General features: G+C 47.3%; 3 protein-coding genes across 11 annotated transcripts; 1 reads left to right on the top strand and 2 right to left on the bottom strand.

The window, feature by feature from the left end:
* Positions 1 to 3485: 3485 nt before the first annotated feature.
* Positions 3486 to 10968, bottom strand: LOC123121757 (patatin-like protein 2). Of its 9 annotated transcripts, XM_044541797.1 has the most exons (10): positions 8665 to 8734; positions 8393 to 8546; positions 7332 to 7374; positions 6058 to 6261; positions 5268 to 5449; positions 5000 to 5186; positions 4543 to 4710; positions 4123 to 4425; positions 3850 to 4031; positions 3486 to 3770 (listed from the first exon to the last, which is right to left on the bottom strand). In XM_044541797.1, exons 4-10 carry the CDS (start codon positions 6193 to 6195, stop codon positions 3713 to 3715), a joined length of 1218 nt encoding a protein of 405 aa, XP_044397732.1. In that variant the 5' UTR covers positions 6196 to 6261; positions 7332 to 7374; positions 8393 to 8546; positions 8665 to 8734; the 3' UTR covers positions 3486 to 3712. The 9 variants fall into 9 exon arrangements, 6 of the variants coding, with proteins under 6 accessions (XP_044397732.1, XP_044397731.1, XP_044397734.1 ...); XM_044541796.1 differs by having other exon boundaries at positions 6058 to 7374; XR_006459836.1 differs by lacking the exons at positions 3486 to 3770; positions 3850 to 4031; positions 4123 to 4425; ... (2 more) ...; positions 5268 to 5449; positions 8665 to 8734 and adding an exon at positions 9656 to 10967.
* Positions 10969 to 13248: 2280 nt separating this feature from the next.
* Positions 13249 to 14522, top strand: LOC123124918 (tuliposide A-converting enzyme 1, chloroplastic). The gene has a single exon (XM_044545466.1). It carries the CDS (start codon positions 13336 to 13338, stop codon positions 14308 to 14310), a length of 975 nt encoding a protein of 324 aa, XP_044401401.1. The 5' UTR covers positions 13249 to 13335; the 3' UTR covers positions 14311 to 14522.
* Positions 14523 to 17733: 3211 nt separating this feature from the next.
* LOC123121756 (probable carboxylesterase 2) lies at positions 17734 to 19687 on the bottom strand. Its single transcript, XM_044541795.1, has one exon. The coding sequence runs from the start codon at positions 19233 to 19235 to the stop codon at positions 18096 to 18098; it is 1140 nt and encodes a 379-aa protein (XP_044397730.1). The 5' UTR covers positions 19236 to 19687; the 3' UTR covers positions 17734 to 18095.
* Positions 19688 to 20895: the final 1208 nt, after the last annotated feature.

The following is a 20895-nucleotide window of genomic DNA, read 5'->3' as shown; positions in this document are numbered from 1 at the left end:
GCTACCCAAGCAATTCACCGCCCTTATATTGTCTAGACGCGCGCGCGACCGAAAACAACATGAGAATTCAAGACAACCTAGACTAGAGCAAATGAATAGCACAAGGCATGAGAAACGAGAAACATCCACTGCGAGAACCTCAAGAACAGCCAGCCACCAACCCAAACACGACTACTACGACGACCACCACCATAATGGTAATTGGAGCTCAAGCATCCCCGGGACAAAACCACCAACGGCGCAGTGCCAACACCACTTGCGCGCCAGCGAGCAACAAGACCACACCGCCGCCAGTCCACCCACCGCCCGCGCCATAGAAGGAAGGCAAGAAGGTGGACAACACAAATCAGAGGGGAGCAGGAGGGCGCTCACGAGCACTGAAGGTGAAGTCAACCATGACCGACTACCAGGGGTCCCGCCGAGGCAAAGAAGAAATCACCAGAGGAAGGAATGGAGGCCCTCGCGCATGCAAAACACGACCACAAATCAATCATTCGTTTCTTTAGCCTGCATGGGCCCTCCTCGGCCTGCACGAACCCGGCCCAAATACCCCTCCTAGTCTGCACGAGGAGAGAACGCCCCAACACTCATTCGCTCCTCGGCATGCTTCGCTTGAAGGATCCCCACGCCCCAAAGAGGCCTACTAGGGTTACCTCTCCTCTCCATTTCTCCTCTCGCTCTCAAGCTCCCTACCAGCCATGAGAGACACCCAGCCGCACTCCACCCTTCTCCTCGATGGCAACCTACTCCGGTGATTCCTTTGGCAACTAACCCGCTCCCTACCAAACAAAGTCTTAGCTCAGCATGTTCCAGCACATACATCACTACCAAACAACAACAGATGCATGTACTCAATATGTCGACACTCAGCATGTCTTAGAATGTTGCCAACCACACCCTTATGTTGTCAGAGACAATAACACAGTAGCACTCCGAAGAAGAGAAGGCAATGCACAAACTTTATTCCAGTGAAAAGGAAATACACGTCACACGTTTTTCTTTGCTTTCTAAAACTATATACACATCACACATGAAATGGAATACAATGAACGAGGAATACAAATCAAGAGAAAGTTCATTCATATAAACAAGAACTCTGTACCCATCCAGCATGTTGCGCTTAGTTTCGCTTAACGGTGACCGTCCCTGCAGCGTGCAGCTTGTTGCCGATCCCCGGGCTGTGCCCAGGCGCGGTTCCACGGCTGTCGGTGGTCGCCATCTTCCACGTCGCCTCCGCAGTACCACTAGCAGTACCTTGCACGGCACGGCACCCAGCTGACATGCATGCCTCATCGCCGTTGATCTTCGCCGACGCCGCCATCAGCCTCCTCGCCTCGCACGGGCACGACGCCAGGTGGCTCGACACGACCAACATGATCAGAATGCAGGTGCACGACGAGACATGCTTGGAACCCGCCATGTAACTGAAGAACCAACAACTAAGGTGGTCTTTTGGAGGCACAGACAGGGTTTTGCGGCACTAGACACTGGTATGCTGCTACTCCTCTTGCTTGGGCTTATTAGCTTGATTTGAGAGCTTCGCGCCCAGCGTCAATTTATAGGAGAGGAAGTGCTATGGCATTGCAATGTATATTTTCGAAAAAGAACGATACCAGCCAGGACACTAGCCCATGCCCCATGGCGGCATATTTTTGTAGTAGAAGATGCAACCTGAGCAACCGCTGGATCGGAGGAACCTGGGTGGGCAGCGTGCGCACCCGCAGAGCTTACCAACAGAGCGGCGCTCTGTTCTCATATGGCGTGCAATATTTTAAGTAATAGGCAAGACCTATCTTAAAGATCCAAGGAGTATACAAACTACTAGAAAGGTAGCCAGCCCAGCTCCGTGCAATCTGAGGGCTCCTCAAAACCCAAAAGGCCACATGAAGAAGCAACCATGAAGTACACCATTGCCATGGTGCACCAAACACCATGCATGTCATTTTCACCAGAGTCCAATTTTTTCACATGCCTCTGCCACAGTCAAGAAACTAAATGTTCATCTTGTAAACGTGCACATTTGACTATGGGAGATTAGTGCAGAAAAAGGAAGAGTACTGAACTGATGCATGGACAGATGCAGAGGATGCAGTCTGTTAAACTCAATTTGTTTTTGCATTCTCATGGAGGGAAAAGTAACTAACATCATCAGAAAGGAAAAGTAACCCACTTAAGAGTTGAGAAACACTTACTGCGAGGATCTCGGAAAAGGGCAGCATCGTTTGCATGGCATAATCTGGGAATCTTCGTTGCTTGGACACGCATCGATCGAGAGACACAGCTTTCGACCAGCCAAGCACATTAGCTGGCTCCCCGGAACAAGGAGGGGTCACCTTTTGATCATAAACTTCATATGTAGCCTATGACTAGAGAAGAAATATATTTCATGTACGGTGTACGGGCAATGGCTCAGATCAACGGTTTAGAGCACTCAAGCGGTGCAGGCCGCTAACATGAAAAGTCTACGGGTTTGAAGAAATGCTTGCCAGATTTGCCTTTTCCCCCAAAAAACCTATGGTCGATCTAATGTAGCATTGTGGCACCACCAACCAAGGAACTCCCATGACTGGCTAGAAGAGCTCCAAGATTTCTAGTTAATTGAACATATTTTGCTACCATCCACTTGGATTCCGAAATCCCCAATTGTATCAGCTTTAAAACTATAGCTATATTTATGTGTTGATGGAAAATTTGTGTTTCCAAAAGTTGACAGTTATACCTACTTCACACTGCGAATTGTTGGTCGTTGATCAGATCTTTTGGTGCTCAAAATTTGATGGGTGATGGTTACAGATCACCAATCTAGGGATTGAGTGGTCGAGAGCACATGCTTAGCCCCGCTTTGAAAGGCTACCCACCCGTAGTATCCATATCAAAATATTCAGTTCCAGCCATCCTGCAGCCCACGATGTTGCCCCTTGGATGCTGCAATGTTAACAAATCCAACTTGGCAGAGTATAGTAGTATACCAGGATCACAGAATAGTGCCACTACAGCATTTCACAAAAAAAAAAAAAAGCGCATTGCAAGAAAGTAGTGATGAGTTTGAACTTTCAAACTAAGCTAAAAGGTACTCAATCACAGAAGAGCCTGTTGCCCTGGAAAGCGTGTGCTCCAATAAAAATGAACTGCTTTGAGTTAGTGAAGCGCTTTGCTATTTATTTATCCAGTCTGTCCATGCTGCAAACCCTATAAGAATTAGATGTCTCTTTGACAATTCCCAACAGCAGTATCTCAAGAAGTACCAAAGGGTAAAGCGTTCTTCTTCAAAAGGCATCTCACTTGCTTGATACTCATTACCCAAAGCAGAGATAGGTTTAACTACTTCTACGTACAAAGCGAAGCGAAATCGTACCAGGTACTTGTGCCATGCAGCCCGGCGGCTATCTCTTTATTCCGAATGTCCCGCCGCATGGTCGGTCTGAAATCCTTCAGAACTCATCGGCTGACATAAAACCAGTGGAATCGATAACACAACAGAACACTAATTAAATGCTTAGTTTTATTTAAAAGAACATTTGTATTTACATATCAATAAAGCCATCGGCGCCTGACATTATCAAGCTATAGCAGTCAGTATGCCTCACTACACATTTATTTAACTACATTACAGTGCAACTTCAACAAACATATCAACTAATTGGTGACTGGTGTATGTCATGCAGAGAAAATAAAATCTCTGGCAGAGCATTGACACAAAAGAGATCGGACTTCATTTTGGTGATCTTGCTTGGCGAATTTGCTTTTCATCAGACAACAGCTTTGCAAATCTGGAAATAAGGTGCTTATTAGCTCATAAGTAGATGCATACTGCAATTACAGTAACCTGATAGGTGGTCGCAAGCTCACCTCTTGAGTGCTTCCTCATTGGTCTCCTCTGTGTCACTACAAGCAGGCACCATCTGGCCAGTCTCCAAATTTGCCCGTGAGACAGGTTTCTTTAGCAGCATCTCTCCAACATTGACAAGTTTCTCCAAGTTATCCTTGGTGGCAACATCAACTGAAGAGAGTGTCCCCCGTAGTTTATCATCCTGTCATGTAGAAATGGTATTCTCTGAGTAAAAGGAAGCTGATTTATTGGTTACTTTGTACAGTACAAATAAGGTGCCTGCATTTACTTACTTGAATTCTCAGATAGTTCTGCTCCGAATGTAAGGCTTTGAAAACAGAAGCAATGTGAATATCCACCATATCTGCACTTGCCCGTGTGAAAATGTCTACTAATGGTGTAGATCCACTGCTAAGTAACCAATCCAACACTCCCCATGATTTAGCCTTTTGTGCATCGTACTTCTCTTCAAATTTTGATGAGCCTGTGCCAAGTGAAATGACCAAAAACCGGCCATAGTCCATAGGTTTTATTGGGAAGAAATCTGGATCTTGCTTGAATATCTGCTTGCTTACTTCTCCAATGGCAACTAAGGCCTAAACACAACAAAGACAGATATTAGGTCTATTTCAAAATTTCAAGATTTTTCTTCAGTCAAATCAAGCACATGCTGCATGCTGTATGTTATGCAAAACTACAGGCAGCTATAGTACCGGATTATTGGCAGCTACTCCCCCATCAATAAGATTAAACTCCTTGATGTTTCCATGAGAATCTTCAGTCTTGAAGTAATGCGCAGGCAAATAAGTTGGAGCAGCGGACGTGCTGATGCAAATATCTGATAACAAAGCATTCATTGTGTTCTTCTTCTTCTTCTTAACCTGTCACATGATAATAGAAAGTTCATTTTTGTGCAAAATCTCCATCATGGAGGATTAATGGAAGTTCTCGACCTCTCACTACTGCCTCATATATATGTTCTCCCTTTGAAGTAAATTTACAGAGAAAACAAAGAAATACACATTTTAGTAGCATGTGTTTCTTGTGCCATTAAAATGAATTGGTTCTCGCTTACTATAACTAGCATCCAATACAAAGAAACATGTACCATATTTTACAGGTGCTCAAATTAGGACTCCTGAAAGATTTGAGAGAGGGAAAGAGGGAAACCTCATACGACGAAAAAATGGTTGGTTGCAGCCGCTTGATGTCGAAAGTTGGTATTACCACATTTGTTAACGTCTGATGCAGCCTGGCACTTCCTAACTTCTTTCTCACAACTTCATGAAGGTACTTACCATCATAATAAGGTCCTGACAATGAGCGAAGTATCCTCATTATCCTACCAAATACACCCCTAAAAAACAGACAATATGTGTTACTGGACAAGTTCACAATCAAATCAACAAGAAGTCAAAAACCATAATTTATCGTTCACCTGAGCTGTGGGAAAATCCTGGGAGCATGGTTCATATAAAATGCTTGAATATCCTTCGCCGCAAAAAGTGGTCTTCTCTTCTTATTTGGTGCAGTGAGCATCGCAGTCACAAGTCCCCCTGTGCTGGTCCCAGCAATGACATCAAAGTAGTCTGCTAACCGGGCTTCCTCTCCATCAAGTTTCTTTAGAAGTTAACATAACAGTTTCAGTGGGATGCAATCAAGAGCGTCAATTGAAAATTAATGCGTTTCTAAAGAAAGGAGCATATGCTGGGGCAGATGGAAACAAAATCATTGTTACACATCAAGTATATTCAGTCCACCAGTCCAGTAGAGATAAAAGAACCAGAAATACAGAACTAGCATTAGCAGAATATTGAACTGATGTAATACAAAATATAAATCCAATTTTCCAAGAATTTGAATCTTCTGCACGACTGCAACTGCTCAACATCTACATGTGCATAAATAACAATAAAAGAGTAGGGAGCAGACAACAACAAGACAGCACCCTAATTGCGACACTAATGCAAACTTTAAGATTTACTTGGCTTATGGAAGTAACTTTACAGTTAAAGTTAATAAGATATGGTTAGTGAATTGAGTTAAACCCTGAGAGTTTGAACTTTAAACAAACCAAAAAACCAAATTGCAAGCTTATTTCATCTGATGCGACATATGGAACATGGAGTTCTAATCTATTATATTTCTCACCAGGTAAGTGTTGCCTTGTCAAATTGCCAATATCACAAGATATGAAAATCAATCGTGCTACATAACTACAGGTTTACCTGCAACTCTGATTCTAGAAAGGCAAGAGCAACAGCTGGAATGATTCCTCGAATCCCTCCGCCATCGATCGAGAGAATTGTGATGAGGTTGCCATAAGTTGGTGGTTGTCTGCACAAGATATGTTTTCCAGTCTCCATATCTCTGCACTCTTCAAGGGTAGGTTGCACAGAATTGTAGTTCTCCAAGGACGGCAATTTTGAGTCCTCAAGTTAATGTAGAGCACACGTATTAATAGACTTTGGATGAGAACTTTCGTGGTAATGCAGGTAGTGTAGGTCTATAACATTCAGGAATAGTCATTACGAATAACTTAAACGTGCGATAATACGATCTTAATAATCTTCATTCATGAGAAGATGTGTAGAATTAAAGTTGCAAAAGTGCACGCTTTATTTTCTGTTGAAAATATGAGGTTCGAATGCAAGAAGGACAAATGTCTCTTTCTCAGTTGCCCTTGGACTAGGGGCTATTCTAGTGCCCTGAAGGCGCTGCCAGGAAAAGAGAATTTCCATGACCCAAGTGTTGGTCCTGTTAGAAAGTTGGCCTAAACTTGCATGGAGCTAATAAATCTTAGCTTTGTGCTCTGTCACAATATGGCCATACTTGCGATGCACGCAATCTAAATAATATGATGAACAATTTGTGTACTAGTACGAGTTGATTGACTTAAATGGGATGTCTTAGGCATGCCCTTTGAGGATGATATCGAGGAACCTGCACTGCTGAAGCATTTGAATTTTAGGCAGTATGCAGCAATGGGGAAAAAACATGGTGGCATTCAATTTGTGCCAGTTTACTTTTAGCTGGACGGTTGTTGCATCATTGATTACGTATTCTCATCCACGTTGTACCCAAATGATATCCTAGTTAAGTACATAAGATTGTTGTCTAGATCCGACGAACTTATGTAAGTCTTCAATTATTTTATTTTATTTTTGAGAAATGGTGTAACGTTCAGCTTTGGCTAGGTAAAATGTGTAAGGAAAGGTGATGTAGCCAGTCAAGTAAGATATCATGTGATAATTTAAAATATCATATTGTGAAAAACAATTAGATTTAAGATCCCGTGAACAAATAAATATTAGAATATTCGTTTGATTCCCAGAGGAAGAAAACGTAGGAATGGTAACGATGGAAAATATTTATCACAAATCCAGAGTAGTTAATTCAAGAACAATCTATTTTGCATCAGATACATACTATTCTTTGTCTCTTGCAGAAAAAAAAATCAAAACAACAAATTATCTACCAAATTCAAATAAACCTAACTTACTTCGCTTCATCACCGAATAACCTAGTTTCCAGTCACGCTTTCTCTGATTCATACATGGAAGATGGAGAACAAAAGTTAAAACAATTCATTGTGCAAACTTATATGGGCGCAACCATGCAATTGCAGTCAGATAAAACAATGTGAAGTTACTGCATAGCTTTTCCTACATGGGAGGTGAAGACTAAATATTAAAACAACTGATACTGCTAGCTTATATGGACGGAACTGTAGTCAGATAGAGCCATGGAAACTCACTGCATAAATCAAGATAAACAGATATAATGCATGGCATGCCAGTAATAGTTAACGTGAATATCCTTAGCATTGTTGTGGGTTCTCTGGAAGATGAGAAATGATTTACATATTTAGATAATCAAGTGGTCTGTCATGGAGGTAGCATGGCAGAAACTCTTCAGCATGCTCAGAAGCTGGAAATGAGTATGCATGGCCTCCAAGATGCCACTGATGATTCATTTTCTTTCTTTGGGCCTGAGGATGTTGGAGATGTCGAGAAGTACCAATCAAGAGAAAGACATCACATGGATTTTTCAGAACACTGGAAGAGTAGAGGCTCCCAGAAAATATTGATGATATCACCCATCTTGCTGAGTTTGGATCATGCGATGTACAGAAAAGTGAGCTGTAGAACTAGTTCCAGCCAGTTGCTACTAGCAGTACAATTTTTCATTACCGATGCCATTAAGGATTATCAAATCTTGCTTTTGTAGCCAGAGACCCTTGTACATATTGTAACTCTTCTTTTAATATAAGTATGTGAGGCTTTTGCCTATTCGTTTCAAAATAAATAAATAATGGCACTTCAAAGCCACATAAGGAGAAGTCATCATGTCAGTACTAAGTAGTTAGTTCTGTAATGAGGCAAGTGACTACTTCGAAGTAGGTTGATATGTGTCCCTAGAAAATTATGCATCCTTACAATCAGCAGCAAGTAGTTAGTTTTGTAAATTAGCCAGGTGATTGCTTCAAAGTAAGGCCAATATATGTATCCCAAGAAAATTATACATCCTCACATAATTCACAAGAAGGTATGCAGCAGTTACCTGGCATGCTAGTGCTGACTACATTTCAGTTCAGTCTGTTGTCTGGCTGCTGGCACCATTGACACTGAAGACCCCTCTTGTCATGCAGGTTCTTTTCATAAAAACCTTGCTCGACTCGTGAAAACATATTAATGCAATATCAATATGTGTAAACCTGCAAAGATAAACTAAGTCGCTGTTATATTAGTCTTCAATTTCTTTCAATGTACTGGTTATGCAATACAGTATAATATTTCCTGCATACCGCAAATAGCTTACTAAAGCAGTATTACCTTTGCAGTTGACAGAGGAAACTGCAGTTGGTCAATGACACAGCAATGATGCAAGAAGTAAAGGAATCACTGTGCAACGCCCTGATGCGGCAGGAAATGTAGGAAAAGGTTATCCAAGACATTATCCATGCCTTGAACAATGACATTTATAGCCATTTGCTGGGCATCTCTTGCGAGTACGATCGAACATGAAGGTACTCAAGAAGTGCTGCAGTATGCCTTACATCTATTGGTTGTATGACTGATGGATCGTCATAGTGGTCATGGCCTGCTTGACCAGCACCACTGTATCAGCGACATTTTCACAGTTGCTCAATAGGATTGCACTTTTAAGAGAAGCCTTACATCTCTTAGTCTGCCATGTCATGCAATGAAATAACATCAGAAGGAATGTCCAGCAGAGAAAGCTTAATGATTATCTTTTGATTAAAGCCTGAACTGCTAGCCGAAATGGAAAAACATATATTATGCAGCATCCCAACCAGACATTTTTAGCCACAAATATAAATAGGAAAAGGCTTTTTCCAAGATGATGATTCAGGCTCGAACAAGTAATTCCCTTTTTATTCTTGAGAAAGCCAAGCTCCTCCTACTGCAATTTGAGAACTTCATAATCATATCTTAGCAGCCTAAACCCTTTCAAAGTACTCCCTCCGTCCCGAAATACTTGTCGGAGAAATAGATGTTTCTACACATATTTTATTTTAGTTCTAGATGCATCCACTTTTATCCATTTCTCCGACAAGCATTTCGGACGGAGGGAGTACAAATTTATAATTGAACAGAATGGCAAACTAGCTGGTTTGATTTGAACTCCAGATGATAGTAAACTGAACATATACTGAAGAACAGCTACAAACATGTCTTAAGCAAAACTCAAAACTTCCTAGTGTACAACAATAGCCAATTCAAGAACATTGCCTTGGCCATGTGAATGAGTGCAGAATGGAAGATCTCATCGGTGGCCCAAAAACTCAGCGATGACGCGGACCTGTGCTTCCGCCTGGGCGCATGTCGGCCGGAAGAGATGGAAGCCGTGACCCTGCCCATCCGCCTCCCAGATTTCCACCTCACCTTGCCACCCACCCCCAATCAATTTCTCACGGTACAGCCTTCCCCTTCCCCTCATGGCGTCCTTGCCCCCAACGCATACCAGAGCGCGCTTGCACCCCAGCCCGGCCAGGCTGGGCGCTCCCTCCGCCATCGGGTTGATCCACGGGTCGTCGCACCCACTGGTCCCCGGGCAGACCACCGGCCAAAGCCGCACCAGCTCGTCGAGCAACGCCATGCCCATCTCGTCCGACTCAGAGCTGTCGCCCCCCAAGAAGTAGGGATGGATCAGCACGAGCGAGCTCACCTTCACACCGTGGCCCAGCTCCTCGGCACCGGCACGCATTGCGGCGTGGTGCGCGATGTTGGCGCCGGCGCTCTCGCCGCCCACGTGGACGCGCCCGAAGTCCGCGTGGTTGGTCAGCCAGGGCTCCGCGCCCTGGCCGCCCTCGTGCGCGGCCACCCACTGGAGCGCCGCCCAGGCGTCCCCGTAGAGCGCGGGGACGGGGTGCTCCGGCGCGAGGCGGTACTCCACCGACACGACGATCGCGCCTGCCCGCGCGGCGAGCTGGTTGGCGTGGCCGTACGCGGCGGCGTCGAACGCCGAGCCGAGGCAGAAGGCACCACCATGGAAGAATACGAGGACGGGGAGCTTGCCCTGTTGGCCGCCGGCGGGGGCAGGCGGGAGGTAGATTCTCGCCGACACGCCGGCTCCCGGGAGGATGGTGAGGTCCTTCGAGGAGACGCCGGTGGCGGCGTCGGTACAGGGCGGGGCGAAGTCGATCCGCAGGAAGCGCTCGACGCGGCCGCTCTTGTAGACGCGAATGAAGCCGGGGGCGTCGTGGATGACCTCGTCGCCGCCGGCGCCCGTGTCGGACATGGCGTGGGGAGATCGGGGGGACGGGGTGAAGGAAGGAATTCGGATGTCCACGGAGTAGAGGAGAGATCAGTGAACTGCTGGAGTCCTTTCGTTGTGTCTGCCTGGTTCAGGCCTTGGATCTGGAAAGATCTACTCTATTATCTGACCGTGGGGCGATGAGCTGGTGACCGGCAGAGCGGCGGCGGGTGCTCCAGCCGCGGCGGCGCCCGGGCATCAGTGAGGCTGCGAGGGATGCAAATCATAATGTAGAAGAATTCGATGGTTCCAATGGAAAATGGCCTTTAGGAAAAATGTAAAATCACCGGCTACAACTTCAAATGTACTCCCTCCGTCTGGAAATACTTGCATCAAAATAAATAAAAGAAGATGTATTTAAACGTATTTTAGTTCTAGAACCCTTTTTATCCAAGTATTTTTGGACGGAGGGAGTAAAACGGAAAAGCACAATATTTCATATGTCACGTAACTACCCATTCTTACGAAATCACATATTTGTTTTTACACAGACGCTCGTACATATGCATATATATTCACCCATATGAACGCACGCACACTCTATCATATGAGCAATTTCGAAAGACTGAGCTGGCACATCATGTTGAGGTAGATAAATTCACCACAGACTTTCGATAGAAATGTCACCTCCCGCTGAACGTACAACGCCAAAGGTCTGAAATAAATTTTAAAAAATATGATCGTAGTGCCAAGTCTAGAACTTGAACTCTAATAGGTTGGTTCTACCACAACAAATCTAACCATCTGCGCTTTATTTAGATCGTATAAACATATAAATACTTTCTCGAAAGATAACAAGATGCACACGAGGTGTTCTAAACCTTTCACATGGTTCAGCAATCAACATATTTACACTTGCTGGGCGGTGATGGTGCATGGTAGCAATGTGTATAGGGACCTATAGACAAACTCATTCTTGTAATTAGCTACTCCCAACTATGTGCAAGGTGATATATTTGGTGGAAACCACTTTGCGCCAAAGTCACGACAAGAGTGGAGTTTCTGAAGGGGGAACATTGTTCCTTGGAGGACAATGCTAGTGCTCACCAACTCATGTGTATGGTGTGTTTTCTAGCATTCCAACGCATGTGATGGGCATATTAATTCTATTAGACATGTTCAATTAGATAATTTTGTATTCCACTTGTTGAACAGAGGGGACTTGGGATCCTCACCTCCAATATCGTGGGCATTAGTTTCGGAGCAAAATGGATTAGGAAAAATCTCAAAATAAACGAGAACTCTAGAGCCTATATGAATATAATTCATGCACAGTACATGAACACCACAGACTTTTTTCAAGCTTATCCCACAAAGGAACTAATTTCTAGAACAACATCCAAAAGATCAAACACATTTTTAAAGATGGCAAGGCGCACAAATTTGAATTTGTAAAACGTACTTCGTTTTAATCCGTTTGGTGGAGCGGCCAAGCCGTCCCACATGGACATATCCCTCTTTTTTCATTTCTACGCGGACCTTGAACTCTCAAGGCAAATGTGGGTAATTCATGCATGATGTATGTTAGAAGATATTTTGCCAAGCCGAGGTTTGGTCCTTTCGCAGTGGGATGCCCTCCATTAGAGAGAGTGGGGGCTATAGGATCTTGCATTTCTAGATTTGTTATTCTTTTTTTGCGGGCGTAGACTTGCTATTCTCTCTCCTTGTCTCTTGAGGCACATGAGGGGGCGGTCTGTTTTCTATGCTCAAACTTTATCAACATACTTCAGTGATGCATTTTATGGACGTTCAATGGCGACGACCTAGGCACAGCCCCCCTCCCTCTGACCCGCACCGGTCAACCTGCTTCCTCGCCTCCGACCGGGACATCGCAGCCCGCTGCGTCGTCCCTGTCTCCGGCCTGGTCCTGGCTTGGCCTTGCCTGGGCCACTCCTCACGCAGGCCCGTCTTCGGCCTCATCCCAGAATCGAGTGACCCGAGCTAATTTTTCAGATACCTGAGAAATAGCAAACATGGGTTTATTTTGTCCCATGGCATCCATGTTTAGCCACAACTAACGCAAACAAAAGGATTGATCACTTATGAATCATAGTCGTTCATTTTCCTCCAATATTCACCTACTAGATTTGCCTTCGAATGTCTTAGCCCTTTAAGGGCTCATTTGGTATGCAAAATTCAAAAATTTGAGGAATAGAAAAACATTGAAATATGATATGAATGCACGTGCAAAACAGACGAATCGTAAACACATGAATTATGTCAAGTTGGCCTTGGTTCACAGGAATTGAAAAAACACATGAATCCAAATAAACATGATCAAATTAAAGTCAAACCACATGAAAAAATATGCCATTAAGGTTCTTAGTCTTGTTCTTCGTGTATAAGAATTTAAAAAGAGCTCAAAATGGATGTTAGAATCCCTTTGCTTTTCCTTTGAAAGTAGGTTCAAAGGAAAATGAAGAAAAATTTCCTTTGAACCAAACACATGAATAGTAGCATCATAGAGAAGAAACTTCACTTTCACTATGAGCCAAAGGAGCCCTAAAGTCAAAATCAACTCCACAAAAATTCAAGAAGGCGAGAAAAGGTTGTTCGGATCCAACTACTACACTAACGTGGCCCAAGCCCAACCATAGGAAGTCAAGTTTTTTTTTTTTTTTTTGAGACATGGGAAGTCAAGTTGCAGAACCACTCGTCCGCCAACAACTTGGGCTTCAACAAACAATCCACCGGCGGCACCGCGGACACAGAGCTCCCGTCGACCCATGGCCGGCTCCGGCGCCAGCGACGACGAGGTCGCCCTGGAGATCGAACACTGCATCCGAGTATTCAAGAGCGGCCGCGTGGAGCGCTACTTCGGGTCCGACCCCGTCCCGGCCTGTACCGACGCCGGCACCGGCGTCGCCTCGAAAGACCGCACAATCTCCCCCGACGTGGCCGTCCGCCTCTACCTCCCGCCCCTCGCCACGGAGGGCGGCGACGAAAAGAAGCTACCCGTCCTCGTCTACTTCCACGGCGGCGGTTTCGTCCTCCACACCGCCTTCAACGCCGTCTTCCACGCGTACCTCACCTCCCTCGCCGCGCGCGCCCGGGCCATCGTCGTCTCCGTCGACTACCGCCTCGCGCCCGAGCACCCTCTCCCCGCCGCCTACGATGACTCGTGGCGGGCGCTGCGCTGGGTGGCGTCCCACGCCCCCGGCGGCGCCGGCGAGGAGCCCTGGCTCACCGACCACGGCGACTTCTCCCGCCTGTCGCTCGGCGGCGAGAGCGCGGGCGCCAACATCGCGCACCACCTGGCGATGCGCGCCGGCGCCGAGGGCCTGCCCCACGGCGCGACGATCAGCAGCGGCATCGTGCTGGTCCACCCCTACTTCTTGGGCCACGGCAAGGTGCCCTCCGAGGACAGCGACCCCGTGATGGCCGAGAACGTGGTGAAGATGTGGCGCGTGGTGTGCCCCCAGACCACGGGCGTCGACGACCCGTGGATCAACCCGCTGGCCGCCGGCGCGCCGACGATGCGCGGGTTGGCGTGCCGGCGCGTGCTCATGTGCCTCGCGGAGACGGACGTGGTCCGCGACCGCGGCCGCGCGTACTGCGATGGGCTCAAGGCGAGCGGGTGGGCGGGGCAGGTGGACCTGCTTGAGGTGGCCGGGCAGGGCCACTGCTTCCATCTCGGCAACTTCACCTGCGACGATGCCGTCAGGCAGGATGACGCCATTGCCAGGTTCCTGAATCTGTAGAACAATATCTCGCGGACACGGGCATTTTCAGACCGCATGTTGCACCTGCGTCTGAACTTCTGTATTTTTGTTGTTGATGCATTTGGGGAAGAAGATTGATCGGTCACGGCTAGGTTCGTGCCCGTTGTGCCGAATTGGATTTGATGATATACAGCATTGCCTGTTACTTGTCCTCTTGGATTTTATTGACTAAAAAAAAATGAAGCATCAAACATATAGCAGTACAAACATAACAAGCACACAGCCGGCCTCTACATTGTTAGAATATACACAGCCAACATCAACAAACACACATGAATAAAACACGCCGGCAAATAACAAAATCGTATATGACCAAAACTATGCCTAAAGCGAGGAAAAGGGAAAAAGACCTCAAGGGATCAACAATGATCCACAAACTACATCAACAACCTTGTTCACACCAATCATATATTGACCTTATAAGAACGAAAAAGTTCTTCAACAACAACGCCTTCAGAAAGAAAGTGACGCCTTTCAGCGGATCTGACTATCAAAGACTAGATTCTAGGTTTTCATCATGAAGAACAAGTCTGAGCATATCCGAGCAATGCCTTTAACATGGTAACAATGTAAAAAACAATGTCCTTGTGCAACTGAGGCAAGGTCCGTGCTTGGTCTGTTGCCTTACAGCATCCCCGCGAAGACCTACTGTCAGCTAGTGTATCGCCCCGCACTGCCCCGACGCAGCCTCCGACGAGCCGCCTGCCGCTTCCGCACCAGCCCCCACAGCTCGGTCAAGCCGCCCACGAACCGCCGCTGCCGCTCAGATGCGCATTGGCTACATTTCGTCCCCAAGGTACTCAGACAAATTTATTCACCCAAATTTTTTGTTTGTCCCAAAAAAACTCCCTGTGGAGATTGTGTGTGCTCATATTGTATGTCGTTGCTTGCATTCCAAATGAACTCTCATGTTGAGTAGTTTTTCAAAAACTCATCCTCAGACGGATGAAGAACTTGAAAAGATGATTGTTTTATGTGCAGACATGATAGCAAATAAGAAGCTAAAGTGGGGAGGTTCAATGCCTAACTTGTCATGACCGGGCACCCCTAAATTATGTTTTTTTAGTAAAGGAGGAGGACTCCCAGCCTCTGCATCTGGGCGATGCATGCGATAAAAGAATGGAATCCTAGAATTCCTCTTCGAGAAATTTTTGTGCCACTTTATTAATTATTCTCACAAGACCTTATAAAGTCATATAATAATAAGACTAAAGCCACCGTCTAAGCAACAACTGTCGCTACACCTATCCAATTGATGAAGGGGCGCTGATAGCCTGGGCCTAATATCAGACAGACATCGCAGCCAGACCTAAATCTAAGACCTGATGTCCCAACCAGGACGCCTGCCGGGTATGGGCACCCACCAGTCCAGCGTGCTCCTCGATGAGGACGCCTGCCGGGTATGAGGCCGCCGCAACCACTTGCCACCATTCCATCTTCAGAGTTGTACGTTTTTTTACACAAATTGTCAGGACATGTTTGATTGTGACATTTATCTCAGCCAGACTATGGGGATGCAATTTTGGCCTGTTTGGATGCATCTGTTTAATGTTGGGCCTGCATGGCATGGAGTTAATTAAAATAGTGCTGGACATGGATGAGTGAGGGGGTGTTTGGTTCAGGGACTTTTTAGTCCCAGAGATTAGAAAAAGTCCCTAAAAAGTCCCTAGGAACCAAACGGGAGGGACTTTTTCTACAGGGACTAGAAAAAGACTCTATTAGAGAGTCTTTTTTAATTAGTCCCTGGGACTAGAAAAAGTCCTAGGACTTCTGAACCAAACACCCCCTGAAACGCTCAAATCAACCGTTTCCACTCACTCAGTCAGGCTCGAGCAATGCAAGCGAGGGCATGTGGGTGGGTTTGGTGGTGCAAGCTGGTTCATGTATGCATGTTGGTTTGCACTTGTTCTACTCACCTTCCTTAATCCCCTTTAAATCTACATAACGGTGCTTTGATTCAAAATAGGCTCCACAAGAAAAAGATGCGCGTCGACTTTGTGATTCCATCCAGACGATCGATTCGTAGTTCTGTTGACTATATAAATCTTTAATTTCATGTTCATGCTTGGAGTTTTTAAAATGAATTTTGCCAAATTTGTTGCACATGATCGGCCGTTTGAGATTATCTTTGACCACTAGCTTCATCTTTTTGTTCCACACAACTCTCATGATGTACATTTTTTATTTCAACTGTCATAGACGATGTTCTTGAAATGTGGTGGCGTGAGATAAGATGACGTGGACGAAATGTGAGATCAAGCATCCATGCGCACCTAACCAGACAACCATCCCATGCTAGGAGAACATGCTTGTAACAAACAGTTGTGCATGTGTTTCTTCTCAGACAGACTGCACTGCAGCATACAAACAACCGAACTAGTGCAGTACATAGTTTTTGCATGTACTCCCTCCTTGCATAATATATATGATCATTTTTTACACTATACATCCAATAGAAAATCATTTTTGACACTGATGCCAGTGTCAAAAATGATCTGACGCCGGAGCAGGGAAGGCCTTAGAGATGCCCGCGACGGGGAATCTCGGATAAGCTTTATTTTTCGTAGACGAATAAAGCAGCTCAGCTCAAAGTTGTGCAACCAATCATTGCCCCGCCACAAACTGCTAGTAGTCAAATTAGAGCCGTGCGCTGCGGGCATACATCTGCCATTGAAAGATACGGATGTGAAAAAGTTGCTTAGAACGGTGTGATGGCCATAGATGACTTGAGGTAGCGTTCTGTTGGAGAGGATGGAATAACAAGTCTCCAGGTGTCGACGCATCGTCACCCTTGGAAAACAGCTTGGTACCACGTGGCGTTGTGGATTCGTCCGGTGCGTGCTGTATGGCAGCAGGTGTACTTTCCTGCGGTCGACTTTGTAGGTTTGTACTCTGCTCGTCACAGAAGCTTTACGCCTACTTGATAAACTGGGCTTCTCCTTCCCGTGAAGGAACGAATATGGCGTGGCATTAGTACAGTCGGCCCGGCGCAAACATGTTAGGCAAAAACGGACACGTCAGTGCACAAAGCTATAAATCAGGCAAGCAACACCTAGCCTGCCTAGATGTACCTACACACGAATTGGTAAAACTGCGCTACAACAAATGTACTGTACGTACTACAGGAGGAACGGCAGGTTGTATTACAGTCAATTTCGAAATCTCTTCTTATTGGAACACGCGAGTAGAAGCTTGCAACTGTATAAACATTTGAACCGTGGATGACCTGATTCAGTTGTCCAACCATCTTGACGCCCACTGGCTTGTGTCAACCACAGGAGGTTTCACCCGCAAAAAAAAAAGAAAACCACAGGAGGTTTCGGCTAGAGAGACAAGTGAACAACGTGCGTACCACGAGGTTTCACGCCACCTCACCTCGTCCGATCATACTAGATCTCCAACCGCTGAAATGGCCGATTCGGGTACTTTTCGAGGTCGACCAATGCGCCTGGCAACAGCCGGATCGGGGAAAGCATCGATGCCACGCACCTTCCGACTTACATCTTTCACCAAAGATCAACGGAGTTTCCGTATCCACGCACACTTTACCAGACTCGCCATGAACCCAACAATAATCGAAGCGCAAGCAAACAAAAAGCAACAGTATGTACCACTACAGTGATAGTTAATCGGAGTAGCTAATCAATCATGTACGGCGATCATCAACCAATCCTCGCGATCTCACGTGCACCGCTGCACTCACTGCACGACGATCCAATTCCAACCGACCCATCCCACCCCACCAACACCAATGCGTCCGTGTCCTACTCCCGGCTCAGGTACGCGGCCGCGAACGCCAGCTCCCTGGCGGACTTGGGGCTGGCGGGCTGGTCCAGGAAGTAGACGTGCCGCTCGCCGGCGGTCTCGTACCGCACCACCTCGCCGCGCCACCCGCTGCCGTTGAGCGCCGCGGCGTACGCCTCCCCGCGGGCCTCGAAGTTGTCCAGCCCCGACGTGGTCACCGCCACGCGGGCGCACGCCAGCCTCCGCAGCGCCGACGCCGGCGCCGCCAGCGGGTTGATCAGCGGGTCGTCGATGCCGTACCGCCCACCGCACACGAACGACCACGTCTCCTCGTACCGCCGCCGCGTCGCCGGGTCCCTCGTCTCCGCGCCCACGGGCCGCTTCCCCCAGAAGTAGGGGTCCAGGAGCAGCACGCCCAGGATGGCCGCGCCGCCCTCCAGCCCGCTCCCGCTCCCGGCGCGCATCGCCATGTTGTGCGCGATGTTGGCGCCCGCGCTGTCGCCCGCGAGGAAGAGGCGGGAGAGGTTCCCGCGGTCCCGCAGCCACGGCTCCGGCCCGGCGTCCGCGTTCCTGGCGGCCCAGTTGAGCGCCGCCCACGAGTCGTCGTAGGCGGCCGGCAGCGGGTGCTCCGGCGCCAGGCGGTAGTCCACGGACACCGCCACCACGCGCGCCCTGGCCACCAGCGCGTTCAGGTAGTCGTGGTACTTGGGCTCGAACGGCGTCATGATGACGAACGCGCCGCCGTGGAAGAACACCACGACCGGCAGGTCCTTCTCCTTCTCCTTCTTGCCACCGGCTGCCAGCTTCGGCGGCAGGTACATCCTGGCCCCGAGGCCGGTCACGTGGTTGATGACGACGTCCTTGGACGTCACCCCGGTGGCCGCGTCGACGCCGGCGGGGACGCGCGCGGTGCCGTCCATCCGGTGGACGCAGCCGCCCCTGTACTGGACGAGGAACGGGGAGAAGTCGAACGCCACGGCGCGGTCGGAGGAGCAGTTGTCCGCCGGGCCCGGGGGCGCCGCGGGGGGCGGCAGCGGCGCCGTGCGGCGGCGCGGGACGAGGAAGATGAGCAGCAGGATGGCGGCGAGGAGGAGGAGCAGGACGAGGAGCAGCAGGGCCACCTTGGCCAGCGTCGGGAGGCGCTTGATCTTGGACACCATCCTCGCGAGTCGCGACCGCTGCGCCCGTAACTATCCTGACGGAGAGGAGGAGAAAAAGAAGTGGGATTTGGGACTTGGTCGACGAAGCTGAATGAATAAACAATGTGGTGCTTTGGATAGGATAGAGCACGGGATTGCGAAGTTTGAGAATAGATGACGGGAGTGGATGTGGTGATGAACTGATGATGTTTCGGGACTCGGGAAGTAGGAACGTGAGGACTGAGCTGACCTTTCTCCGGCGTTGGTTCTGTATACCGGTGGAGTCTGGATGCTCGCTGCCCGAATGGGAAAATATCACGAGTTTAAGGTAGAGGATTGACAATGATTTACGCGAGCGAAATTGCTTTGCGTACGACTAATTACATCCCTTTCACCGGCCTCACCAAACCGACGGACTAGCATGTCCTGCGGGTCGTGCTCAGTTCCAGCGGAGTCTGTTTCTTCTTCGTGGACGCCGGCGTGTTTGAGAGCAACTACAGCAGATTTCCTGTAGTACTAAAGTGTTAAATTTGTTCCCTATTTCATTTTCCTATTTTTTAAACGAAAATCACTGTCCCACAGCTAGCAGATCCTCCCTGCATTTTTTTATTTTGTCAAATCCTAAACACGTTTTCAAGCTTACACACGTACTCCCTCCTATAGATGCATAGCGACAGGTAATTCTAGACGGAGGAAGTATTAATTGAGAACTTTTCTTTGGTGAAAGATATTTATTACGAACTTAAACAACACAATTGGAATACATAAGAAATTTAATGTTCTCGAACATAACAACTGAAATTGAAACACAACATCAGTCCAAATAAATTAAGAATTCAAATAAACATTATGCATGCACAATAATCAAATGCCACGGAGGCTCCAGTGATACTCAATAAGATATTCTCGAAGTCGACTATGAGCTTACTGGTTCATGATTCTTTCATGTGCTATCAGTCGGGCATCCATAAGCAAGCGACTCACACGGCTACTGTTATCTTCAACAACGGACTTACACTTGCTACTCCCGTCGCATTCCTTCTTAGTGCAAATCAAGAACCATGTTTTTCCACGGCTTTGACCTAATAGAGAACCACCTCGCGGCCTCCAAACCTCCTCCATAGCAACCATGACATCCACCAACTCAAATCATTGTATTCTTCCTCATCCGACCACGACGAATCGTCGAAGATCATCGCCGACAACCGCTTCATCTAGGCATGAGAAAATTAAATGGTTTATTTGAGATGTTTTTGATGAAACATTGAAGAAACACATGGATGCAATTTGACAAACACCCAATGTGTGCGACGGCCGAAGCGACGACTGTCGGTGTCAAAATCGGCGGATCTCGGGTAGGGGGTCCCGAACTGTGCGTCTAGGATCAATGGTAACAGGAGACGGGGGACACAATGTTTACCCAGGTTCGGGCCCTCTCTATGGAGGTAATACCCTACTTCCTGCTTGATTGGTCTTGATGAATATGAATATTACAAGAGTTGATCTACCACGAGATCGTAATGGCTAAACCCTAGAAGTCTAGCTAGTATGACTATGGTAATGAGTATTCTGATCCGGACTAAGCCCTCCGGTTTATATAGACACCGGAGGGATCTAGGGTTACAGAAGGTCGGTTACAGAGAAAGGAATCTTCATATTTGGTAGCCATGCTTGCCTTCCA

Source organism: Triticum aestivum, chromosome 5D (genome assembly GCF_018294505.1).
Source record: "Triticum aestivum cultivar Chinese Spring chromosome 5D, IWGSC CS RefSeq v2.1, whole genome shotgun sequence".
In the NCBI taxonomy this organism is placed as follows: domain Eukaryota; kingdom Viridiplantae; phylum Streptophyta; class Magnoliopsida; order Poales; family Poaceae; genus Triticum; species Triticum aestivum.
Note: the sequence above shows the minus strand (reverse complement) of the source record. Positions and strands in the feature narration are given on the sequence as shown.